Source organism: Gymnoscopelus braueri, assembly GCF_963280865.1.
Source record: "Gymnoscopelus braueri genome assembly, chromosome: 4".
Classification (NCBI taxonomy): domain Eukaryota; kingdom Metazoa; phylum Chordata; class Actinopteri; order Myctophiformes; family Myctophidae; genus Gymnoscopelus; species Gymnoscopelus braueri.
The window spans coordinates 47,211,451-47,239,345 of NC_137605.1; the positions used below are offsets into that span (position 1 = coordinate 47,211,451).

Genomic DNA, 27,895 nt, shown 5'->3' on the forward strand with positions numbered 1-27,895 from the left:
TTGGAGCCACTTCTTGACTGTATTTCTTATGAAGATTAAAACATTAAGCAATATTTATTACCAATGCACTGAAATATCTATGTATCCATTTAATGACTTGAGAGAAACCAGCAGGGCCATATTATCTGAGCTTTGTATGAGAAACATGCCTATAGGAATGGGAACTACAACTCCCATGATGCCGTGCTTTCATAACGAACACTGACCGGATGTTGTTATCTGGTGAAGAACAACATAACAGAACGTAAAATAGAATGTGTCTTTCATGGTAGAAACATCTGAAATGGAAAGGAGACAGTTTGATTATAATCACGCTTATGACCTGCGTTTACCGTGAGTTAAATGTGCTTTATTTCGTGGAGATTTCAGTTAAACGTCGCAAAGCTAAAGCTAAAGCCAAACCCAGTCATATTGCGAGGTATTTTGACAGCTCTGTGTAGCTTAACCAGCTAACATCGGCTATTTGACAGTACAGTACAGACAGTAATGTATTCTAACTGACAGTACAGACAGTAATGTATTCTAACTGACAGTACAGTACAGACAGTAATGTATTCTAATTGACAGTACAGACATTAATGTATAACTGACAGTACAGTACAGACATTAATGTATAACTGACAGTACAGACATTAATGTATTCTAACTGACAGTACAGTACAGACATTAATGTATTGACAGTACAGTACAGACAGTAATGTATTCTAACTGACAGTTCAGTACAGACATTAATGTATAACTGACAGTACAGTACAGACAGTAATAACATCAGCTAACTGACAGTACAGTACAGACAGTAATAACATCAGCTAACTGACAGTACAGTACAGACAGGACTATTCAGCTGATAAGCTCCAAGAGTGGCTCACTTATCTGCACATAGCAGACAGACGTTGCTGCACATAGCAGACAGTAGGTGAATGTCTCCCCCCCTGTGTTGCTGGTTGTTACATGCAGGCTTATGTTGATGTTTGTTTGCTGCTAATGCCATTGATCTGTGTGGAGAGGAGACTATAGGGCACCAAGCCAGCTGTTAAATAGCTTTATGGGCCCACAGAGAATTGATTGAATACTTAAACAGTGTGCAAATAGTACAGTGGTACCGCTTATACAATGGTGCTAAAAGGATAACACAAAAAGCCCTAAGGGCTTGTTTCCATTGTGGTCCTGTGTTCAATTCATCGAGAACAATAGGAGGATAGGAGGATGGTATTTGACAGGAAACATTTGGTACAGCAGCACCATAGCTTCTGCATTGCTTATCATCATTAGTTAATATTAACTGTTATCTGAGTGGTTAATCTAGATCTGCTGCTAGACTTATATTGATTATATGCAACGCTTGCTGATAAAAGGAATAGTTAAAAATGTGCTTAATATCATACAGTTATCATAGAGTTATAACCATAATTTATAGGGTATAGGGAACAGCTTGGGTCCACATTTATTTCCTGTCGCCTACTGTACTGATATATTCACAAACATTGCAACAATACATTGCAACCCGGAAAGAAACTTGGACCCCTTTTAGAATATTTATGTAATGTCGAGTGTTAAAACTTTCTATTTGATTGCATTGATTGAATACTTAGACAGAAATGTAAACAGCACAAGCCACGAGGTACAGTCAGTCAGACATTTGAGCTAAAAGGATAACACAAAAAAGTCCTGGGGACTTGTTTCCATTGTGGTCCTATGTATTCAATTCATCAGCATAGCATAAAAATAATAAAAGGAACATATAGCCATGGATCAAGACTGTCTCATAGATGTATTTGATCAAGTCTGACTTTTGCTTTCTACGAAAGCAAAGGTCTGACTCGATAAAATACATCTATGATATTCTTGATCCAAGTCTAAAAGGAACAAACGCATAGAACCAGCAGTCAGCCTATATTCAGAATGTACAGTAGAAACCTCATGATCTATCTATAATTATCTCTGGTATGAGTCCTAATAATTCTGTCTGTGTGTACGACGTACTGATCTTTACCTTTAGTTACTCTGTCAGCCTGACTGGAGATTTTACCAATGTTGTTGTTAAATAATCTAAGTTGGTTTGTTGCTTTTATGTACAGTAATAAGTCACTCAACTAATAGTCTGTACACAAAATGTCAAATCAGGCAACATTGTTGTCACTAAAAGCTCATTGTCATTGTGAAGTGTTGACATTCTGACATGTCATTTGACTTATCTAACAATCGTTTGATTCTGACCTGATGCTGACTTGTTGAATGTCTGGTTTGGTTTAGCCTTGGATCAAGACTATCATAGATGTATTTTATCGATTCTGACATTTGCATATCTATGATAGTCTTGGTCTTTACCCCCCAGTTGCCACTGGACATCCGCCAGTAAAATGCGTATTTCTCCGAACTCCGTACAAATGCGAAATATAAAGTACCCGGTAGCCACGGATGTTAACTCGGCACTCGGAATCTTTGTGCACTGTATTAATCCCTATAAACTTTCAATAAAGAAGGGTTTTAATCCTGTCTGTGCCTGCCCTGAACGCCATTTATTTCCTCCTTTATATCCTGTTTACATCAAGTGTAATTCTGGCTTTCACCGGATGCGCCCCGCCACTACCACCCATTGAGGAATACAGGGAATTTCCGACAGAATCCGACACAGACAGGATTAAAACACACATTTATTGAAAAATACGGACTAATACAGTGCACACAGCAGGTTCCAAATGTCGAGTTAACATCCGTGGCTACAGGGTCAGCACTTTATAGTTTTTTTGGTGTACATGTACGGAGAAGTACGGGCTTTCCGCGCCAATGCCCAGTGACTATTAGGGGGGTAGAAACCAAGACTGTCATAGATACCAAAGTGATAAAATACAGTGATAAAATGTATCCAAGGCTAGGTTTGGTTTATGTACTCCTCTTCAGTGTGTTATTATCAACATCAGGATTGGTTGTCAATAGTGATGCATGCTTTCCCAACCAGAGCAAGATTAGCTATTGGTGAGTGGTGACAGGGGTAGTAGCCATGGTGACTGCAGCTTTTGTCCTATGAAAATGTTTTGTCCTCGTACAAAAGCTTTTTTGTTCCAATGTCAAGTGCAGCAAAGTGATGCAATTGGGGGGAAAAAGCCAAACAAACCAAAAACGTTATTCAAACATGTCATATATTATTGTCTAAGACTATTAAGCAACGATGACTGTGAAAGTATGAAACACAGCTGCTCATTGTGGTTAAAGGAATGTTCATTGTGACTGGACCTGCTTAATATAATGGCATTAGTTAATGATAGGCATGCTTTATTTACAAGTTACCATGGTTAGTAATAGAGCTAGCCTAACATATGGCCATTGTCATTTATTTGTGCCTATAGGTGATGATTGAAACCGGGAAAGCATCTGTGTCATTTTAGATTTTAGCTATATATCGTCTCTGTCGGGTAGAAACCTCCAAGACCGTTACTTTTCAGGATTCTAATTCAGAAGTAGCAAAAGTAGCAGATCTACAAGCTCAAAACACGTCGCTTGTGGATCTGATACTATTGATGCTTTTGTGTAACGCCGGTGTATGATCAAGTTCATTTACAAAAAAGAACACTGCCCGACAGCAACGATATATAAGCAACATAGGTTTTTCAGAAAACTGTTAGGATTTAGAAGGCATTTGTAGAATCGGCCTCAGGTCTTAATGGGTTAAATTAGATCTCTGTTTTGGAAAGCTTCCTGGTAGATAATTCAAGGATAGCTGTAGTTTTAGTTTTGAGTTACCAAGCAGGAGTCAGACCCTGAAGTGACTCAGACCCGCTGTCTTGCTGTTCTCACTCCTGGCTATGTTTGTCTCTCTCTAACCTACAGGTCATGCATGCAGCTGAGCCTCTAGCCTGCGCTTTGTAGAACCCGACCGTTGAGCCAGTGTGATCAAGTTGCGGGTCGGCTGCTCGCTTCCTCCCCCACCCCCACCCCCCCCTCCATCCTTTCCCTCCCGCCCCCCCCTCCCCATCCCCACAGTTTCCCTATGCTAACCCTCCTGAGCATGTTTTACTATATCTGTCTGCGGCGCCGCTCCAGGAGCGGGACGCGCGGCGAGGCTCTGAACAGTCGGCGGGCCGTGGAGTCCGGTCAGCGGGCGGCCCTGCCGGTCAGCGTGGAGGTGACGCAGTACGCCAAGGAGGTCCTGGACTTCAGCTCGCACTATGGCAGCGAGAACAGCATGTCCTACACCATGTGGAACCTGGCCGGCGTGCCCAACGTCTACCCCAGCTCGGGGGACTTCACGCAGACGGCCGTGTTCAGGGCCTACGGCACGTGGTGGGAGCAGTGCGCCAGCGCCCCGCCGCCCTTCCGCCGGACGCCCAAGAGCTTCCACAGCCAGGACTACATCGAACTGGCCTTCGAGGAGCCCGTCTATCCGACGGCGGTGGAGGTGCTGGAGACCTACTACCCCGGCGCCATTGTCCAGATCCTGGCCTGCTCGCTCAACCCCTTCTCCCAGAACCCGCCCACTGACGTCAGGTAAAGGCAGAACATTCTCTCTTCATTCCCAAATAATGGGTTGGGACCCATTTTTGGTTTCACAGACACTTTTATTTCTACAAAAACTAAAACAAATGTTTTATTGTATATCTCTGCTGTCAGGCATAAACCAGCTATGTCCAAAATATTAACTTTTCAGGAAATTAAAAAACAACACAATACTGCCTCATCAAAGTTGGTACGGTGACTTTATACATTTTCAGATACTTGAATGTGTCCTTATATTATCATCACTTTACCCAAATACAGCTCAAGTGGAGTTAGGAGGTTTTTGACCATTAATGTGGAGATTCTTTTTCCGTCTGACTTCGTCATTCTAATCAAAAACAACTATCTCCAAAGTTGGAGTTAGGTGCTTTGAGGATCCAATGGAGTTAGGAGGTTTAGTCAGAAGTGCTTTTTTTCCATTTTTTTTCCACTTAAATTTTATTACGTTTTCAAGAACAAAACACATAAAACAAACAATAGACATCACATATGCTGCCAAACATAATCTTATATAATAATAAAATAAAATAGAATAGAAGGAAGGCACAAGTGCTGTTCAATGTTAATAAACGATAGTACATGAAAGCTTTTTTGTTCAAAAGGTTTTAGCTCGTTCATAGAAGTGCTTTTTTAATACTTTTCATTGGTTTTTAAAACCCACACACAGACGTAAATAGCACTGATTTATTAAAAATAGATACAAAAGTTGAAAAATGGAGATTGCTGGTTTCTGCCCGACAGCGACGATATATAATATATTCAAAAAGGAGTAGTTCACCCAAAACTGTCATTTTGGGGGTGAACGATCCCTTAAAAAAAATAAGTTTTAAAGAAAAATTTAAAATAGCCGATCATGTGACGAGTTGTGAGCTTGTAGATTGCCTATTTTAACTATTTGTGATATAGGGTTTTTAATTAAAGAAAAGTTTGGGTCCCGGGGAGACTTTTGGCTGAAAAAGGAGCTGAGCACATCTTTTTGGCAAAGAGTGAAGGTTGTGTGCCGCGACGTGTAGGTGCACTATTTCTTATTCTTGCCTATGTATGCATTAGCCAATACAGGAAAGGCTTTTACATTTTTCCACAAGAGTGCCTTGGTCTTTCCCTTTTTTGCAATGTATCTTCTTCTGGCTCTTAAGATTAAAAGTTTGGGAATCCCTGCTCTAAATTATGCTGCTTAAATCAGCAAGACAACTCCCCCCACTCCCTAGACTTCTTAAATCTTCCTGCGAGGGAAAAAAGTTTGAGTTCAATAATGCTGCAAGGCAGTAATGAAACTGCTGTGAGCAGAGGTTTTGCTATAACATGGTGTGGCCTTTGCTGTTCCGGTCCCTAGTCTTGTGAACACCTTACCAGAGGAACTTATCTGGGAATTCTGTTCTGTTTTTGAAATGACCTCTTAATTATTATTGTTTTTTTTTTTACGCTCATGGTTTTATAGGATTTGCATGTACATACTTAGATTTTGCTGTATTTGCTTGTTTTCAGTTTCTTGACTTATTGACTGCCAGAGTTAAAACATCGTCTATCGTCCCCCTTGCCAACGATTTTACTGTACCTTTGAAAAATCATGGAATATTCTCCGTGACCTCCGTCCTCACGGAGATCGGCTCATTACAAGCAGGGGGGTGTCGTAGTAGAGGGGAAAAATGTGTCCGGTCGTGATGCTCCATTCCAGAGCTATGGCCGTTTGAATGTGGCTTGTTTTTTGAAAAACAAGCTGAAAAACAACAGAAAGCGAGAACATTTTACTTTTATAAATCCTTTAACATGAAAGATGCCTAGTTTCTTTTTTATGTGATCAGGTGATTTCACAGCCCCCCCCCACACCCACACACACACCAAAAAACTAAAAAAAGTTGTCATAGTCGTCCTTGGCAGGCTGAGCCTTTCTCCTCTTTCTCCTTGATTGTTTGTTGTTGTTGTATTGTGACAAATGCACATTATATTTATTATATTTATCTGCTTGATCTATTGGTGTTATTATATACGTGTGATATGTAACATCTGACCTACTTATGCATGTTATTATATACGAGTGATATGTAACATGTTGGACACTGTAAGCAATATAAGCATTTCCTATTCACATGGAAGGTAATGGGTCTGATCAGTGGGTGATTGAATGATTTGTGCCACCCGACGTTACAAATAGGAGGTGTGGTACTGGGGGGAGGGGGAACAAACAAACCTGGGTACCGGTGGGAACGGGTGGAATCGAGAGGAGATCTCCTGAGCGCCAGTGTTACTAGTTTAAGTTGTACAGTTTTAACTAAACAGTAGGCTGCAGCCAAGACGCAAGAAACAGCGAGCCCAACGGAAGAGGAACGAGTCGTTGCTGCCGTGGGGTTACAATCGCGCTGGATTTATGAATGGACCGCCGGCTACCGAGAGGATTATGACGGAGCCGCGGGTGAGATAAGTCCATATTTCTGTTCCCGTGGATTACAAATAATGGGGTACCCCGAACTTTAAGTTATCTTCGGACCGCGACGTGCGGAAGATCGTTATCGTTTCATTTGGATATAAGGACTGATACTACTAGACTTACTCGAGAGCGTGGGGAAAAGAGGCCGTTTGGACAGTAACGCGTGAACGCTTGTTATTGTTTGGAGCGTCGGTCTGCGGTGACGTTCACCCTTACGTCCGAGTAGTTTGTAATATTGTTTATATTTGAATGAGATTGTGATCAGAAGGAGCTTGTGAAAGAAGTATTGTTTTGTTTATCTGTTTGTTTATTTATTTTGTTTACTAGGGAAAGAGTTAGGGACAGAAGTCTTATTTAAAAGCCGAAGTGTATTATTTATTTACCATTTAATTTGTCAATTGTTTATTTTGTGGCTTACTTATTAAATTAATTTCAGTTAAAAACCTGTCGATCCCGTTGATTTTCCTTTAGTTAAGAATTATCCTTTCAAGGTAAAGGCCGATTGTTACATGTGGTGGCCCGTACGGGGATCGCAGGCGTAAAGATAAATACTGAAAGCCACAATTTATTCATTGTTGTAAAAAAGGTGAAATAATACACTGTAAAAAAAACATCCGGGTAAAAACGGGAAAAAAGAAAGGGAAAAGCACAATGGAACAAAATGGGGAAAATACTGAACATGTAGTAGAGGCAGCAGCTGACTCTCAGGAATGTAAAATAACCTCACTCCTTAGCTCACTGTATGTCTCAGATCAGGAAAGTGAGGATGAGGGGGACGAAGAGGAGGAAAGTGAGGGCTCTGATAGCCCAGTAGGCCTACAGTACCTACAGCAGGATTTGTCCTTAATTAGGGGCAAAATGCAAGCCTGGGAAAATGAAGTGCAACGTGTGCGGGGTGAGTTTGAAAAGTCAATGGAGAGCGCTGTTAATAGGGAAGAAATCCTAAGGGAGTACATAGATCACAAAATGCTGGAGATGGAGACTCTCATCAAAGGCTCAGTTGAACAATTCCAGAAAGAAGTGGTTGAATGTTTTATGAGGAGAGATGAGAAGTGGAACGGTGAGGTGGCGAAGATAAAAAGAGCCAGTACATCACACATAAGGTCCCATGCTCCACCTAAGGCCGAAATAAGTGGCTATGGAACACATACTCCTCATGGTCTTCCCACCAGTGCTCCCCACAGTCAACCTGCCAGTGCATCTCAGGAGCCGCCCACCAATGCCTCCCCTGGCCTTCCCTCCGGCACCTGCGGGAACGTGGGCAGCCAAGAAGGCAGTGACAAAGGAGCTGACGATGCACCCGTGGACGCCCAACTGGGGCATAGTGACAATGGGGAATTGGAATCCTTATTGTTCGTGCCCATCACGACGAGAGACGTGAAGTTCGACGCCGTGGTGGACACAGGGTGCTCGCTCACACTAATGAGGAGAAGTGACTGGCAGCGGATCTCCCGAGCGGGAGAGCGTCTGAAGGAGAGCGAGGACCAGAAGTTCGTCTTGGCAGATGGGAAGCAGCGCCAAGCTGTCGGGAAGGTGTTGCTGATCTATGATTGGCATGGTCAAATGTGGTCTGTGGAAACTTACGTCCTAGACGACCATGACCTCACCTTCCCAGTGATGTTGGGCCTGGATTTCTGTCTCAAGACCAAGACAGTCCTCAACCTTGGCGATAAGACCTATGGAGTGTGGGGGCCAGAGGACTGCAAGTACTATCCTTTTGCCTCACAGCCACCGCCCAACCTGTCGTCGGCGCAGCTGTGCACGGCTGTGCCGGTGTTACCATCGAGGGGCGGTGATGGTGTCACTCTGGGACCCCACACCCAAAACGTCCCACCTGAGATGGAGGGCCTGTTCCAGAAGTTGCCGTCGGGGTTAACCCTTGCGAGCCTAGCCAGGGCCCAAAGTGCAGATCCCAAGGTCCGAGATCTACGGGAGAACCCAGACCAGTCCGACCAGTGGACAGACGGCATAGGCTATCAGGAAATCCAAGGAGTCCTTTATCGAAGACAGCCGTCCACAGACCTTGGATTGAAATATCAGCTGGTGGTGCCCGACAGCCGGGTCCACTGGTTCTTGAAGCATTTTCATGACCGCCCCACGAGTGGTCATCCAGGTCGGCTAAAGACACTGCTTCGAATCCTTGAGGTGGCCTGGTGGCCGACAGTCCGCAGAGACGTGTGGGAGTACGTGAAGAGGTGCCACGTCTGTAAGCGATGCAAGACAGAGAATCATAAGCCGTCCGCCCTACTACAGTCCACTCAGGTTGACCAGTCAGGAGAGGTCCTGGGGATCGACCCTACAGGGCCGTTCCCGAGGGGTAAGAAAGGAAACATCATGCTACTGGTCACCATTGACAATTACAACAAGTGGGCCAGGGTCAAAGAAATTAAACGAAGGGTGGGTGTCTCTCACACCAGGGAAGCCAAATACGATGGTGCCTGGCGGAACACGCGCAGTTCCAGCCAGGCGATTTGGTCTGGGCAAGAAAACATTCACTCTCAAAAGCATCAAAAGCAGACTCGTCAAAGCTAGTGCCCCCGAAAAGGTCAGGTCCAGCTAGAGAACGAGTCAGATAGGCCCTAAAAATTACGGAGTGAAATGGAAAGTGTTAAAAAGTGGATACATGTTAATGTGGTCAACCTCAAACCCTCCGTTGGGAGGACTTGCAGAAATAGCTTCCAGCTGGGGGGGGGGGGGGGACTGTGACAAATGCACATTATATTTATTATATTTATCTGCTTGATCTATTGGTGTTATTATATACGTGTGATATGTAACATCTGACCTACTTATGCATGTTATTATATACGAGTGATATGTAACATGTTGGACACTGTAAGCAATATAAGCATTTCCTATTCACATGGAAGGTAATGGGTCTGATCAGTGGGTGATTGAATGATTTGTGCCACCCGACGTTACAAATAGGAGGTGTGGTACTGGGGGGAGGGGGAACAAACAAACCTGGGTACCGGTGGGAACGGGTGGAATCGAGAGGAGATCTCCTGAGCGCCAGTGTTACTAGTTTAAGTTGTACAGTTTTAACTAAACAGTAGGCTGCAGCCAAGACGCAAGAAACAGCGAGCCCAACGGAAGAGGAACGAGTCGTTGCTGCCGTGGGGTTACAATCGCGCTGGATTTATGAATGGACCGCCGGCTACCGAGAGGATTATGACGGAGCCGCGGGTGAGATAAGTCCATATTTCTGTTCCCGTGGATTACAAATAATGGGGTACCCCGAACTTTAAGTTATCTTCGGACCGCGACGTGCGGAAGATCGTTATCGTTTCATTTGGATATAAGGACTGATACTACTAGACTTACTCGAGAGCGTGGGGAAAAGAGGCCGTTTGGACAGTAACGCGTGAACGCTTGTTATTGTTTGGAGCGTCGGTCTGCGGTGACGTTCACCCTTACGTCCGAGTAGTTTGTAATATTGTTTATATTTGAATGAGATTGTGATCAGAAGGAGCTTGTGAAAGAAGTATTGTTTTGTTTATCTGTTTGTTTATTTATTTTGTTTACTAGGGAAAGAGTTAGGGACAGAAGTCTTATTTAAAAGCCGAAGTGTATTATTTATTTACCATTTAATTTGTCAATTGTTTATTTTGTGGCTTACTTATTAAATTAATTTCAGTTAAAAACCTGTCGATCCCGTTGATTTTCCTTTAGTTAAGAATTATCCTTTCAAGGTAAAGGCCGATTGTTACAGTATGATTGCTGGTATTGTATGATTTCTGAACTGATGGTCTGCCTGTGTCAAGTCCACAGACTCAGCTGTCCCGTCTTCTTGTTGTAATCTGTCTCAATACTGTGGAATTGTGGTCTGATGTGTGCTGAGTGCAAACATACACCTAGACCTTTTCTAACACCATCCTGAGAAAGTCATAATCCCTTTTGCACCATTAGGGGGAACGAGTGGTTCTCAACTCAGTCCAACTAAAATATCAACACTGCTGGCAAACGGCTGTGATCTGATAACATCAACTGTCTCTCGTCTTGATAACCCCCCCCCTCTCTCTCTCTCTCTCACCCCGCTGTCCAGGTGGGAGGTGCTGTGGTCCGGGGAGCCGACCAAGGTCCTGACCCCTCAGGCACGCCAGTTCTCCCCCAGCATCAAGCAGCTCAGCTTCCCCACCAACCTGCTGCGCCTGGAGGTCAACAGCTCCATCCTCCAGTACTACACGGAGCTGGACGCCGTCATCCTGCGTGGCGTGAAAGAGCCGCCCATCCTGGCCCGGTACAAGATGCCCCTGATCGACATGAACGACGAGGGCGACAGCGAGGACGAGCTGTCCGACCTGGCAGGCCCCTTCAGGCAGGGAGCGACCACAGGCAACGGATACTTTGACAAACTCCCCTACGAGGTGATTATTATCAGAATAGTAACATGTATATCTAGCAAGTAAGGTGGAAAGTAACTAAGTACATTTACTTAAGTACTATACTTAAGTACAATTTTGAGTTATTTGTACTTTGCTTGAGTATTTCCAATACTTTTACTTCTACTCCTCGGATCTCGGATCCAAATATTGTACTTTTACTCCACCACATTTATTTGAAAACTTTAGTTACTAGTTACTTTGTAGATTTTGATAATTATTACAAAACATACATTATAACCACTTCAGCCCTATATACATTTCGGCCATTTGAAAATAGCCAATCTACAAGCTCACAATGCGACGCATTGTGAGCTTGTAGATCCGCTATTTTCAAAAGATTTTTATACATTTGAAAACTTGAAATGGGACATTCTGCATAATGAGTACTTTCACTTTTGGCACTACATTTTGATGCCAATACTTTTGTGCTTTCACTCAAGTACATTTTGATTTCCGGACTTTTACTTGTAACAGAGTATCTCTATATTGCAGTATTGATACTTTTACTTAAGTAAAACATTTGAGTACTTTTTCCACCACTGATGTCTAGATCATTTTATCCAGTATCTAACAGTGATGGTGTTTATCTCTCTCTCTCACACACACACACACACGCATGCACCCACACACACATTCTGGCTCGAGCCCATTCTGATATTTGAGCTTGTGTTCGCGAACAGAGTAATTTTCATGCCTTGGAGACGTACCGTGTCGTCTGAGACGAGTTTTAACCCATTCAATCCGGGAGCGCATCTCTGTCATTTTAGATTTATTTGGCTATTCAAAAATAGCAGATATACAAGCTCATACGAGCTTGTAGATCTGCTAGTTTTGAAAAAAAATCGTGAACATTTTGTGAAAATCTTTGAATATATATTCTACAAATGTCTTCTAAATACTAACCGTTTTTAAAAAAAGCGGATGTTGCTATTTCAGTGGTTTCCAAACTTTCATGTCAAGGACCCCCAAAATAATATGTATTTCGCCGCGGACCCCCATCTCAAAATATTTAGTTCCAAGAACCCCCCAGAAGCAAAGATTTGAGTTAAAAATGCTTGCTTAAAAAATATATAAAAAAGAAAAATAGCAGATATACAAGTTCATAGCGTGGCACTCGGTGACGCGCTATGAACTTGGATATCTGGTATTTCTGAATAGCCCAATGTATAAGTGGTTACACAGATGCGTTCCCGGTTTGAATGGGTTAAAAAAACACCAGTGGTTTGTGCAGATATTGTTTTTCTTATCTCCTGTCCAAACCACTGCCATTAACGGCACTCTTCACAACCGCTGCATGTGTGTTTGTTTCAGAAACACAATATCGCTATTATCTGTCAGCCGATACCTGGTTGGAGTGCCGTGCATTGTTTATTCACTGTTGGTGCACGCACACACACACACACACACACACACACACACACACACACACACACACACGTACATACACAAGTCACCTCCTCTCCTTCCGAGAGAGGTGCAACACAATGCACAAACAAGCTAACTCCACAAGCCACGGTGATTGTAAGATCAATGCTTTAGTGCTCCGGATAATCACTTCCCCCGTTGTTATTTAGACCTTCCTGAAAGCACGCTCACAACTCACGGTAACCTTTCCCTTTCTCCTCACCTTGTTTTGTCTTTCCCTTGTCTCCTCTTCTGTCTTTTATCTCCCCTCTCCTCCCTTCCACCCTCTTTTCCACCTTCTGTCGTCCTCTTCTCCTGTCCTTTCCTCTCCTCCCCTGTGTCTCAACCCTTCTCCTCCCCCCCCCCTCCCTCCCCCCGGGCCTGTCCACTCCACAGCTGATCCAGCTGATACTGAGCCACCTGTCCCTTCCAGACCTGTGTCGCCTGGCCCAGAGCTGTAAGCTGCTCTACCAGCACTGCTGTGACCCGTTGCAGTACACGCAGCTCAGCCTGCAGCCCTACTGGGCCCGGCTGAGTGACGCCTCCCTGGGACACCTGCAGGGCCGCTGCACCCTCCTCCAGAGGCTCAACCTGTCCTGGACCGGCAACCGAGGGGCTCTCACCTTTTCCGGTTTCAGCAGGTCAGAGAGAGGGCCTTTGTCATAGTGATGCCCCGCCCCCGTTGCCCCAAGGAATGAAAGAGGGGTCTAAAGAAAGTTTGATACTGTACACTGCGTTGTGGTGGTGTTGTTTTTGAAATGAATGTTTAGGTTAATGTCCTCTACGGTACATACAGTCTACTTTATATATCCTTGTACCTGTCAGGTGGAAACCTTGTATGTCCAAAACCCGTTACTTTCCAGGAAATGGAAAAAAGAATCCACAGACGCACTTAACCACATACACTTTCACTTTCAAAAGTTTTTAAAAAATAGCAAAGCTACAAGCTCACAATTAATAATGATTATTGTCGCCATGCGACCGTTTTTGTTAGTTTTGCGTGACGTAGGGCAAGAATGAATGTATTTGGTTATAAAAAGGAAAGAGCACATCAACATATAACAAACACAATATCACAGAGGATAAGAACACAATAAAGCCCTAAGGCTTAAAGGGATACTTCACTCTCCCGACGGGGACACATTTAAAAAAAATATTAAAAATAAATGAAAAAAGTTATGGAAAATTCATGGCCCCCTCACGCATTAGTAGGACACTCTAATGCGTGAGGGGGCCATGAATTTTCCATAACTTTTTTCATTTATTTTTAATATTTTTTTTAAATGTGTCCCCGTCCCGAGAGTGAAGTATCCCTTTAAAGCATTCATTTCCCCCCCCAAAAAAGGTTTCTGCCTAACAGCGACGATTATGCTCCCCTGCTGTCATGTAAGGTCATTGAGTCTTACAGTCCTTCACATCTCTCTCTCTCTCTCTCTCTCTAGTTTCATGAAGGCATGTGGCCTGAGCCTGGTGTGTCTGGAGCTGTCGTGTTGTCACTTCCTGTCGGAGGCGTGTCTGGAGGTCATCTCCCAAGCCTGCCCTGGGCTGCGGGAGCTCAACCTGTCCTCCTGTGACCGTCTCCACCCGCAGGCCTTCACCCACATCTCAAAACTAACGCGCCTCCGCAGGCTGGTCCTCTACCGTACCAAGATAGAGGTACAGTAGGCATTATGGTCAACACTGTGTTTTCGAGGGCAGGGTAAAGCCGGATTTATACTATACTTTATATTATACGCACGCCGGTGTCACTCATCGAAAATAGCCAACCTACAAGCCAATGTTGATTTTGACAGCAAATTTTGATTTAGTTTTAGTCATAGTCTTTTGAATAAAATTCCATAAAGTTTTTGTCATATTTTAGTCATCTGAAATGTTTTAGTTTTTGTCTAGTTTTAGTCGACAAAATCTACAGTTGATTTAGTCGACTAAAATGTATTTTGGCAGGCCTTGACAGCATCGTAATGGCTGAAAATAGCCGATCTACAAGCTCACACCGCGTTGTAGATCTGCTATTTTCAGAGCGCAACCAAACTTTTCTTTTAGTTCTACTAGATCTCTTCTCCACTATAGTCCCTCACTAACATTTTAGTCTAGTTTTTATTTGTTGATGAAATTGTCAATATATTTAATCTTAGTTTTAGTCATCATAGCTTAGTTTTTATTTAGTTTTCGTCAGTGAAAAAAGGTAGTCGACGAACATTTTTCTTCATAGTTTTAGTCGATGAAATCAACACTGCTACAAGCTCACAGCGCGTCACAGATGCAACGCTTTGTGAGCTTGTAGGTCTGCTATTTTCCCCTGCCCTGGTACCTTGCATGGTTGTCTCCACTGTCGTGTGTGTGAATGTAACACACTTATATATATATATATATACCGTTTGAATTTGGGGGCAAAGATTTGTAGAAATTGACGTATATGCTGCTTTTTTCTAAACAAAGAGTTACCGTTGTTTACTTTCTAAATCCTCACGTTTGCTGCTCTTAAAGGGGAACAGTCACACCGTCCCTTTCTTTAACAGCGGAAAGTATTGCTTCCTGCCTGAGCTTAGAAAGAAATCATGTTCTGTAAAATCAAAGCCCTGTCCATGAAAAAAGACAGAAAAATTTGGGAATAGAGTACGTCTTGGGGAATAGAGTTTTGATGGAAAGCTGATAGGATCATAATTCATCTCCTATAGACGTTGTGCGCGTGGAGTTGGCATGCTTAACGTAAAAAGGTTAAGAAGTACACCATGATAACTCATATGAACCCTGGAAGGTACATGTTGCGGGTTGGGTTGAGGCTAATTCTTTGTTGTCATCATTTGTCAGCGCCGGCAGCCAGTGGGTCCTACAAGACGCATAGCTGTTTCACGTTCAGACCTGCCCCGTCTTTATTTGATGCACCTCAGCGTTTTTTCTCTTGCTCTTTTGTCACATTTTGATGCTCTCCAGTGGCAGCTGGCCCAGCTAGTGGTGTGACGGAGGGCGGTGGTGGGGTGGGGGGGGGGTGTAGTTTTTCTGCGGTGAGGCCGGGGCGCTAGGCTTCAGGTTGTTTACTGAAACAGAGAAACAGAGCAGGCTGTGTCTGTCTAACACCTCAACTGTCATTACCCTGTCACTGCTCTAATTAAATAGCTCTCTCGCAGGAGAAAGGCATTTATAAAGATGCCAGCAAGAGACCGCAAAAAAAACACACACACACACACACACACACACACACACACACACACACACACACACACACACACACACACACACACACACACACACACACACACACACACACACACACACACACACATGCACACACACGCATAACCCATTTAGACCTGAGGCCATTCTAAAAATGTCTTCTGAATCCTAACAGTTTTCTGAAAAACGTATTTTGCTATATTGGTTGTGGTTCTCATTTTCATATAAAGGACCTCCAAAATTCTATATATTTGGCCACAGACCCCCAGCATAAAATATTTTGTTCCAGGGACCCCCAGAAGCAAAGACTTGAGTTAAAAATGTTCGCTTAATTTTTTTTTTATATATATAGATTTTCACAGATTATTTTTATTAAAAAAAAAGAATAGCAGATCTACAAGCTCATAGCGCTATGAGCTTGTATATCTGCTATTTTTGAAAGTATAAAATAATGCTTTTTTTTGGCTAGAATCAAAAACATTACACGGATGCTTTCCCGGTCTTCATGGGATAAGAGGCTTTCAGAGAGGAGCGTGTCATGTCTAACACTTTCTCCTGCCACCGGGTTACACGTACGGGCGGTTTGATGCTGAATTGTGGTATCTGTATCTGAAGAGCTCCCTCCCTCCCTGCCCCTCGCCGTGCTTGACTCTTGTGAAGAAGAGGCGTACGAAAACATTGTGATGTGCCGGATCGCATTACACTGATGATGTTGAGTGGTTTGCATTTGTGCTCCAGACAGGAGAAGGTAAATCAGTTAAAGAGGTATATTCAAGGACATGACGAGACCAGACCAGAGCTATTGTTATTTTATCATATCGACACCGTCGAGCGAGCGCAAACCTTGTATGTCCAAAACCATTCCTTTTCTATTATTTAAATTTGTGAAAATGTAAAATAGTGAAAATAGTAGATCTTCAAGTTCACAATTTGTCGGCATAGTGACGCGTTGTGAGCTTGTAGATCTGCTGTTTTCACTACATTTCGCGACATTGTTGTATGACGAAGTAGGGCATTAATTTACAAAAAAACAAAGAGTTGAAACATGGAGATGGGAGGTTTCTGCCTGATAGTAACAATACACTGTTACAGTGGCTTCACATTGAGAGACGAGGTTGAACTTTTTTTCCTTCCTTTTATTCTTTCTTTTTTTTTTCAGGACACCACAATTGTTTTTAATGAAGATTCTAGTTTTTCAGCTTTTTCTGTTATCCTGTCACAGTCACACCAACCTCATTCTTACACAGTAAAATCCTAAGTGTGTTAATTTAACTCAAAGAGCTTATACATGTACGCATTTGTAACACTTGATGACACATAACTTGACACTGAGGATTCTACTGTGTACACAAACTCCATCTCCAGATGTATGGAAATTGAATCAAATTAAATATACGGTAGTATAAAGAATGTTTGCTCTGTTGATTAAAACTCGTCTAAATCTCTGCACCTGTCTCGATGTCTCTGCAGCAAACGGCAGTTCTGAGCATCCTGGCCTTCTGTATAGAGCTGAGACACCTCAACCTAGGGAGCTGTGTGAGGGTGAGATGACACACATACACACGACACACACACACACACACACACACACACACACACACACACACACACACACACACACACACACACACACACACACACACACACACACACACACACACACACACACACACTGACTAGGGCTGGCCAAAGCTATGCAGAGGTTCAGAACGTTCATTAAACTGTGGTTCATAAGCATCATTTTATACAGATTCTCTCCATAACAAAAGCCAGTTATCTATGGTAAATAGTTCTGACATGGCCAGCCTTATAAATTATTTTTGATACTGGTGCAGTTTAGTGTGACAAAATGAAATGTGCTTTGTTTTCACCAACCCAGGGAGATTTTATTTGCAGTCGGCCAGCTGCACAACTTTCCATGCGGCACAGCCTGTTGTTGCAGATACACTAGTCCTAAGGATGCCAAAGACATAATGGTGTGGCGATAACTCATTTGCACTTTCATCTTGCACTGATAACGATAAAAAATACGTGAAAATAGGCCATGCCAAAATAAAGTTGGCATACTTATGATACCATTGGGCTGTTTGGATTCATATTGCTAATTTGAAGGAAGTGAACAGTATCGGACAGAATCTGGGCTGCATTGATATACGATGTTTTGCTAAGCATTATGCTTTTTTTTTTGCATATGAACATTCAAAAGTTTGTTACAAAATAAATGCTTTTAGTCTGGCTACACCTAACTAGGCCTGTCACAATTATTACATAATCGTCTAATTGCAATTATTTTTGTATAATCGTCATAATCGTTTCCATGTTGAAGAATTCTCCGACATTTTCAAATATAAAAAAAGCTGAAATAGCTGATTTACAAGCTTACAACGCGTCACTTTGTGACGCGTTGTAAGCTTGTAGATCTTGTAGATCAGCTATTTCTGCCTTTTTACATGTATAAAATTAGTAAATGTCAATAATTCATTTTTATATATTCAAATTATTTGTCATATCTGCCCTGTGCAATTATTTGATTACGAAGCATAAAAGGCAAACAGAAATTATTTTCATTCATGTGTTCCAACTTCCAATGTTCAACAACGCCAAACACACAATTAAAATCGTTAATCGCAATTATTTGAGTGACAATTAATCGTCAACTTAGATTTGTATTCGTGACAGCCCTACACCGAACACACAAGAGTTATTTGTTATTCACTGTTTCATCTGCTTGATTTGCTCAGCCAGACAGCCACTCTCCACTCACCCCTCCCACCCAATCCATCCATATTGACACTTGACTGTCTTGACTTATTGTCAATTCCTCATTGTTTAAGCCTGTATGACATCCTGACTGAACCCCCTGCAGATTGACGACTTCGACGTCGTGGCCAGTATGCTGAGTGCCCGCTGTCGCTCACTGCGTTCCTTGGACCTGTGGCGCTGCAGAAACCTCACAGAGCGAGGCCTAGCGGAGCTGGCCTCTGGCTGCAGGTAGGCAACACCAAGTCAGCACAAGGGACCAGCTCTCCTATTTATTACACAGTATGGTCCATCTATTTGAAACGCAAGGCCTAGGATAGAGAGATAAAGCAAAACGTAGCTACCCTGAAATATCACAGACTTTATTTGCCCTGCGTGAAGGGAGTGATATATTTACAGCCCTTAGGGCCAGTGGTGGAAAAACGTACTCGCATGTTTTACTTAAGTTAAAAGTATCAATACTGCAATGTAAAAATACTGTTAAAAAAAATACTATACAAAAGTATTGGTATCAAAATGTACTTAAAGTACCAAAAGTAGAAAGTACTCATTATGCAGACTGTCCCATTTCACAAGTTTTCAAATGTATTAATATCTTTCAAAAATAGCAGATCTACAAGCATTGTTCACATTGTGAGCTTGTAGATCGGCTAGATAATATACACTCAATATTCCTTTGAACTTAAGCGGTCAACACCGATCTGGGAACCCATTCTGTAAAAACTAAAAGGAGACTATTGTTTTTGCCTCTGGGGGCACCACCTCCTTTTTTGTGTAGAAACAGGAACTCGGTTTGTCTCCTCCCCTTTCTTAGTTCACTTCCCGGGTGCATTGTGTTTATTCCTACTAACCATGACATGTTTAAGGCAGTGGTGCTGTCTTGAGAGATTAGTCAAGTAAGTAACACAAACATCTATTTCCCACAGCTACAAACCACAACACCTGATCTTTCATCTGTGACGACTATTGTTCATGAGAGGGCTGAACTGACTTTTGTGGACTCTCCTTTCTCTCTCTGTGCCGTCCATGTCCAGGCTGCTGGAGGAGCTGGACCTGGGCTGGTGTCCCACGCTGCAGAGCAGCTCCGGATGCTTCCAGCAGCTGGCGCGCAACCTGCCGCGCCTGCGCAAGCTCTTCCTCACCGCCAACCGCACCGTCTGCGACTCGGACGTAGAGGAGCTGGCCGCCAACTGCTCCTCACTGCAGCACCTTGACATCCTGGGTAGGAAGAAAGGTTCCCTTTCTTACACATTATACTACATTATCATATGGATATCCTAGTTACAGTACACCTCTATTCAGTTCATGCACTGAAGTGTTGAATGGTAAATAGTCCTCATTTCTGTAATGCCCTTTTTCTAAAGTGCTTTACAATGTGCATTACCTCACACACCTGTTGGGGTACAGTTAGGAGTTCAGTGTCTTGCTCAAGGAGCCAGGAACGGGGAAAGCGTCTGTGTCATTTTAGATTTTTTCGTTGGCTATTAAAAAATAGCAGATATACAAGCTCACAGCACGTGACTTTGTGCCGCTGCGAGCTTGTACATCTGCTATTTTTTTTTAATCGTGAAAATGTGTGCAAATCTTTGAATATATAAAAAGAAATTAAGCGAACATTTTTAACTCAAATTTGCTTCTGGTGGTCCCTGAAACAATATTTTGAGATGGGGGTCCGTGGCCAAATACATATACTTTTGGGTATCCTTGAAATAACATACGTTTTTCAGAAAAACATTTAGAAGACATTTGTAGAATCGGGGCCTTAGATCTTAAAAACCGCTGGGTTAGATAGAGTATTGAACAAAATGATGTTTTTTTTTTGTATTCCATATCATTGTACCCCTCTGTGACTTAACAGGTACGCGTATGGTGAGCGCCGGCTCGCTGAAGAAGCTCCTCCAGTCGTGTCCACGGCTGCTGCTGCTGGACGTGTCCTTCTGCTCCCAGATAGACACGCGTGTGGTCCAGGAGCTCTCAGGCCTCTTCCCCAAGGTCAACATCAAGAAGAGCTTCACCCAGTGACACACCACCTTCAGGTCCCTCATCAACAAGAGCTTCACCCAGTGACACCATCACCGTCAGGTCCCTCATCAAGAAGAGCTTTCACCCAGTGACACCACCTTCAGGTCCTTGCACACTGGGAGCGTTCATTTAGTGCGATTCATTCGCATATACGTTTTAACACTGGTGTTTTTGTCGTGAATACATCCGCACAGAACACGACGTTCTGATGTTAATTTTATTTTATTTACGTTTTTTAAACAAGGCCAATTTTTCACCTCGAATAAGAGCATCAACCTGTATGAATGAGGCATCACCAAATGTATAGTTTGGTGTGAAATATTCGCTGACGCTCACGATGTGTGTGAGGACTTTTCATCTGCACCCTCAACTCCACCCTACGCTCCACTCTCTACCGCACGCACGAACTCCCAAACACTCGTAAGAGAGGTGCTGGCTAGCAAAACACTGCCCCCCAAGGTACCGAGACAGTTGGAAGGTTGGAGGCTCTGCAGACCTGCCTCTTTTGATTAGAGCTCGACTGATGTATTGCTTTGGCCATCATTTGATCTTTTTTTTTTTTTACGACATCGATAATAGCAATTACGCAGCCGACGTGTCTCGAAAAACGCACTATAGCAATGATTACTATCAGAATATACAGTAGAGCTTTAATATTTTACCAGTAACCTTTTGTTTTAATTAAAAAAAGAAAAAAACATTTTCAGCATATTTAAATGTTCTTTTTAGTTATTGAAGTTTACTATAGTATATGCTTGATTTAAATATTTCTATCTATAAAAAAGTTTTTATTTTATTATTTGCTAATAAGAGAAAAAAAAAACTTTAATCAGATCTTAGGTTCCAAGATTTCGTTCTTTTTCTATTACAAAATATCTGTCAAAACGTCTGTAATCGGTGGTCTCCAAAATCTGCCGTCGGTCGAGCTCTACTCATAAGTGAGTAAAGACCCCCCCCCCTTATGAACTGTACGTAGAGGAGGGAGTTGATGAGGTGGCTCTGAGGAAATCGACTGAGCACCACACAGCTCAAATCCACCACAGACTTGTGTTGTCCTGGGAGGACTGTTGAATGTGACAGACTTTTCATTTGGGTCATAGCTGCTATGCTGCTAGATTTCACCTGAATTTGAGTCATCACTTCTTTTTTTATTATTATTGACGAGCAACTCGTTCGGAAATATTGTCTTGGACTTGGAACACGAGCTGGAAGACAAAGGAACACGTTTACGTTAACATCCAACCATCCGACAAAAGGTTCATGGGAGGCGCACACTCCTTAAGGCAGTGAAAAGAGACCTTCGGTGAAAGCGTTGAGCAGATTCATTTTGATGGCTGATACGATAATTACTGGGCAAAGGGGGTAGCTGGTGCCTTCTCAGCAGTGATCACCAGCCTTTTTCTTATGGCAGAGGGACTTTTATTTTATTTTATTTTTAATACCTCTGAGCACAAATGCTCTTTCTCAGTAACGCCCTGCTTCGCACTCACTTACAGTATACACAGATTGATTCACACCGGGTAGCTGCCCAGTAAAATCAAAAACCGAGTGCTTATCATGACCATCTGAGCAGCCATCAGCTGGGCGAAGATGAAATTTCCCTGGCTGAGCCACTAGGCACCTTGCCTGGAAGTTGGCTTTTGTCTGATGGATTTGGCCTGAATGATCCTTTTTCACTACTGATACATTTGAGAAGTGGCTACATTCACCATCAGGAGAACCCCCAATACAAGCAAAAAGACCCTCTAAAGGCTATCTAAATAAAGAGAATGCAGAGAATATGGCCTCCAAATTATCTCAATGGACAGACCACACGTTAACTCTTTGACTGCCAGAAATAAAACATAATTTTGCCACACCACTGCCAGCGATTTTCGAGTGTTTTCACTCACCTTTGAAAAATCATAGAATATTTATCTCCTGTATGATCGATCTCCCGATCGCTTTAAAAAACGTACCCGAGTCTCGTTGGAATCAGGGGGTAAAAGCGAGCCGCCGCGACCAGCCGTTGCATAGTTGTTGCCAGTTTTCCCCAAAAAGCCACAGAAACCCTTAGAAAAGCCATTCTTCCAGATTGAATTACAAGGGAGAGAATGGGGTGTTTTTTTGCGATGATGTGACCCGCTGCTTCTCTCCTTGAAGAACAGTGATCCATAGGCGAGCAAACAGCGCCATCTAGTGGAAAACCACTGAAAACACAATCTCGTCACACTCGTCAATGGCAGGCTGCGCCTTAGCAGAATGTGACGAGAAATCTCAGTGGCAGGCAAAGAGTTAATTTACAAGTGCATCATTCTTCCTTGGGGTTTCTCAGTGGAGGTAGACTGTTGGTTTTGGGGTCTACTTTGATTTCCACACACTGTCCATTCTCCATCTGGACACACAGGACCTTGTCCTCAGGAGTCTAGTCCCCAGTGAGCTCTGCTGACTGCCACACGTCAATCTCATGTGGAAGCCAGACAGCGTTTTTATTTTATTTTTATAGCCATTTTTTAAAGCCTTTGACATTGACAGCAGAGAGAGATGGGAAACGCGGAAAGTAGGGGGATGACATTCAGCAAATGGTCCGGCCGGCTGTGAATCGGACCGGGGCCTCGCTAATGGTTTTGAATTAGTTTAAACTCCTCCTGAAATCAAACAGGCCATTTGATCATATTGACAAAAAAAAAGGTTATCTTTACAACCCGAAACCCCGACCTACTAACTTATTTGATGGTAATTGGAATGGTGGATGTCGATTTTATGTGGGCAAATCAAGCAAGTCATAAGCTTCTTTATAACATATTTTGCCTTTTTAGTTTAGAGAGGGAAGGATATTGTACTTTTCATATCGTCGCTGATGGGCAGAAACCATCAAAAATGTTCAACGTTTTTCAATTCTTTTTTATAAATCAGTGCTATTGAACACCCTTTACGTCTGTATGTGTGTGTTTTACAAATATTGAACCGATGAAAAGTATTAAAAAGCGCTTCTGACTAAACCAGGACTAAACCAACTCCATTGGATCCTCAAACTGTCGGTCAAACCACCTAACTCCAACTTTGGAGATAGTAGTTTTTTCCATCATTGAGAATGACGAAGTCTGACGGAAAAAAACTCCACATCATGGTCAAAAACCTCCTAACTCCACTTGAGCTATTTGGGTAAAGTGATGATAATATAAGGACACATTCAAGTATCTGACAATGTATAAAGTCACCATACCAACTTTGGTGAGGCAGTATTGTGTTGTTCTAAAAACATGTTTTTTGTTTTGTTTTGTTGGACAGCTGGTTTCTGCCCGACAGCAGATATATATTAGTACGTATATAAAGTCAACCACCATTTCCACAGTATTCATAGTATTCTCCATATTGCCATATAAACGGTGATCCTGAGTAGAGGCTGTTGGTGAAATACGCCTGCTGTTGTGTGACTGACTACAAACACCTTTTTGCTTGCCTACCAAAAGGATTGTGTGGTGATGGAATGGAATACTGTGAATTAAGTTGAGATGAGTGTGTTAACTTGCCACACAATATGTAAATGTCAGACCTCTGTGTTTATGTTATGATACTCAGGGGTTACGTATCTCACCTTGCTTTAAGTTTTATATGTTTAATTTTGATTTTTCCAGAAACCAGCAAAACAGCCTTTGTCACCAAGAGCAACATTTTATCCGGTCGGGTCCAGTGGTGGACAGTAAACGAAGTACATTTACTTGAGTACTGTACTTAAAGGACCACATCACTCATTTTATCTTCATATAATTGGTCCTTACTAATACTCATAAAAATATGACACAATTTTTTGGGGGGCAGTTCAGAAACCCGTCTACCAGTGACCTCATCGGTAGGCAGGTTTGGTCATCTTTTCTTAATGCGAGAACAATGGCTTCTATTATAGCATGCAAACTTTCCAGGAAGAGAAAGCCTGCAGTTTCTGTTAGCTTCAATTCCTCATCGGTGATGTCACTGGTAGGTGGGTTTCTGAACTGTCCACAACCCTCCTCTGAGACACAGACCAAGTAGGGGAAAAAATGGTACCATATTATAATGAGACAAATATTGTACTTTTGACTCCACTACATTTCTAGGAAGGGACAACAATCTATTATGGATTAACATCTTAAGGCAATTTTCAAATATAGTGAAAATAGCCGATGCGATGCGTTGTGAGCTTTTAGGTGTGCTATTTTCACTATTATTGATATTATTTGAAACTTTGGGGAAAATCTTTGAATGTCTTGGGGAAAATGTGTCAATTTCAATACAGCAATGCATAATTTGTACTTTTGAATACTCAAGTGTTTTTAAAAGCCTGTGCTTTTGAATACTTCGTAGTGGAGAGTAACACTTGACCAGGAGAATCTATACTTTGACTCAAGTACTGCGGTTGAGTACTTAGTCCACCACTGCTCGGGTCTGAGTTTCACTGCCACTGGAGCAAAATCCATCAGATCAGTCTGTTATTACTTTGGGCACTGATATGACTGAGGAAAAACAATAGAAGTTTAAATATTAGGTGTTGAATATTGTAAAAAAAAAGAAAAAAAGAAAAAAAAAGAAGAGTGTATGATTGTGGAAAATACATATTGCTGTCAACTATTTATTGATTTGATTTTTGTAATCTTATTAAGCCACATCTGCAGTGTGGCAGAAGTGCTTCGAAAGCATTTCCTTATTGCAACAAAAAACTTGAAGTTTCCTTTGGAGCACACATGCTAGTTAGTATGTGAATTATATTTGTGCCTTATACTCCTGACTGAATGTGGTGTGGTGTACATGTGTTTTAGTGTGGTGCTTTCTTTGCTTTCATGCCCCTCAACCAAAGTAATATACTAAATCCTGGTCTTTAGTACTGCGACTTTGGTTATAGGTTATATGCTATGCCTATCAGCCATGTTGATTAATATGCAAAATAATATTTACACTGTCTGGTAGAAATGTTCAGTACCATTTCACTTATACTTTCATTATATGGCAACTATGTCTGCCGTAAGAATTGTTAAAACCATTTCACTGACTTAATTTTCATGTTCAACTGAATTGCATAAATTGGTCATAAGCTTCATGTCCGCCTATGTTTTCAGGGGACCCGGTGAGGCTATATATTGCTGTATGGCTTTGAGATCAGTGGTTATCAAACGTTTTAATTTCAAGGTCCCCCCCATAACTCTGAAAGTGTAAAAAATGAATCCATTTTGGTTCCATTTGTACACTCAGAGTTACAGACCTGTACGGGTCCATCTGGAACCCCCTCAAGGAACCCTGAGGGTCCCTGGACCCCACTTTGAGAACCACTGCTATAGATAATGCTCAATCCATCGCCTCAAACTAACTCCATTGAAGCCCCCACGGATTCATTATTCTTTCCGTGTTCAACATGGAAGAATGGGAATGTGCTATTAACGGAAATGCTCTATTTCTATGGGTAGGACAAACCAGAGCCATTTATTAGAGAGTTATGACATCAGGCCAGGTCTTCTACATAACCTTCTATTGGCAAATAGTGACAAAGCCCTAAACCGGAAGTTTATGGAATGCACTGGAGTCTATGAGCGTTTGTCACTATTTTGAGTTACTTGAACCACGTGACCGGTGCTGTTTTCTGCCCCCGGGTTGGCGTAACTCTAATTAATGGCTCTGGGACAAACCATCTTATTCAAATGACGCAAACATGTTTTGAGTTGGTTCAATTCAAGAAGCTCGAGCTGCAAGCAATTACATTTATCCAATGCTTTATTCACCACAGCTCCGTGAATCTGGTTCACCTAGAGTACAGGGAGGGTTTCAAGGAAATATTTAGATTATTTCTGAAATGCCTATGTTGACATTTTGCCCAATGAGCACAAGAAACTCGGTCGTGTGTAAGTTTTATTTCTGTTCTTGTGACTACTTGGTCAAAGGACCCATTAGATTATTTAACACTTTCTAACGCTTGTCCTCATTGAATCCCCTAGATTGATTGAATGGGATTATCATACGTTTTATACCTGCTGTTTTGTCATGTATGTCGTGCTCGCTTCCCTACAGTAGCTTGTTCTGGATGTGTGGTCAGTCTTTGTGCCATTTATAGCATATCCAGTAATGCACCCCATGCTAAAATGTTTGTTACATGATGTGATAGCTCCCACTTGAGAAGATAGCCACCAGTGAGTAAACAGGTCATACCTGTGGTACAAAAAAAGAAACGGGTGCTTTAATTTCACCAGATTTTAAATAAACTGAAAGTTGATCACTGATTTACTCTGGACTCTGTTGGTTCTTGAAGCTATTAATCCTCTCAAGCTATTAATCCTCAAAAATGTTCAGAGTGGTTTTGAACAGCTAAGACATCGCCACAACCCTGCAAAATGGAATAAGTGCTTTTCCCCACCCAATTAGGGCATCATTTTAAAATCTTTATTTTGTATTTATAACGGCACATTGTATGACAGTATGTCATAGTTCTTGTTAGTGATGGCATAGTTTGGTATGGTGTATTTAACATGTAGTTTCGGGTAATTTTTTTGTTTGTTTACACATCTTTTCTATTAACATGTTGGATTCATGTTCATGTGTATTTTCAGGCATTTAACCAGTCTTAACCCCTCAATACTTACCGTCCACACCAAATCTCTTCACAGAAAATACCAGATCTACAATCTCTGCGAAAGTTCCCCCCAGAATAGGTAGGGTTCAAGTAGTTAATGTAAAAAAAGTTTTCTATCACACAAACATTTGGCGGCCCCAAAGTTAACCACAAATTAGGGTGTTGACTAGGGTGCTGGTGCTTATCATTAACCATAGTCAGCACCATTGTCAGCACCAGTGCACCACAGTCATTAACCAGTCAGCACCATAGTCAACGCCATAGTCGGCACCATTCACCATAGTCCGCACCATAGTCAGCATCATGGTAAGTATCATGGTCAGTATCATGGCAGTATTATGTCAATATCACGATCAGTATGACGTTTATTATATTATACGAAGAGCATGAATGTCAGTTGAATGTCAGTAAACACTTTAGTTGTTCCCAAAGAGGACACACCCTTACCACAGTAGTAAAAAAAATTAAACCTAATTGTATGTCCCAGCCACCCCCACCCCGGCCCGCGCCATTTGAATCTCCTGGCTTCAGACACGCACGCACGCACACACACAGTTTCCGTATCAATCAACCAGCAGTGAATTTATCCCAGTCTGCTGCTTTCAATCAACGTAATGAACTATACACATGTGACGTCACAACCACGCCATTCAAGTG

At 42.3% G+C, this 27,895-nt stretch overlaps 1 protein-coding gene across 2 annotated transcripts; it reads left to right on the top strand.

The window, feature by feature from the left end:
• The first annotated feature begins 227 nt into the window (after positions 1-227).
• Positions 228-27,004, top strand: fbxl4 (F-box and leucine-rich repeat protein 4). 2 transcript variants are annotated; one of them, XM_080427401.1, is made up of 10 exons: positions 228-333; positions 3,829-4,485; positions 10,965-11,286; positions 13,105-13,349; positions 14,151-14,364; positions 17,353-17,424; positions 18,749-18,873; positions 19,677-19,864; positions 20,501-20,678; positions 20,725-27,004. In XM_080427401.1, exons 2-9 carry the CDS (start codon positions 3,989-3,991, stop codon positions 20,662-20,664), a joined length of 1,827 nt encoding a protein of 608 aa, XP_080283527.1. In that variant the 5' UTR covers positions 228-333; positions 3,829-3,988; the 3' UTR covers positions 20,665-20,678; positions 20,725-27,004. The 2 variants fall into 2 exon arrangements, with proteins under 2 accessions (XP_080283527.1, XP_080283526.1); XM_080427400.1 differs by having other exon boundaries at positions 20,501-27,004.
• The last annotated feature ends 891 nt before the right edge of the window (positions 27,005-27,895 follow it).

What these genes read in the sequence shown, in the direction of transcription:
- fbxl4 (XM_080427400.1), top strand. Translation starts at nt 3,989, where the DNA reads ATGCTAACCCTCCTGAGCATGTTTTACTATATCTGTCTGCGGCGCCGC. An exon ending in ACCTTTTCCGGTTTCAGCAG is followed by an intron (nt 13,350 to 14,150) that starts GTCAGAGAGAGG and finishes CTCTCTCTCTAG; the next exon opens with TTTCATGAAGGCATGTGGCC. An exon ending in TCTACCGTACCAAGATAGAG is followed by an intron (nt 14,365 to 17,352) that starts GTACAGTAGGCA and finishes ATGTCTCTGCAG; the next exon opens with CAAACGGCAGTTCTGAGCAT.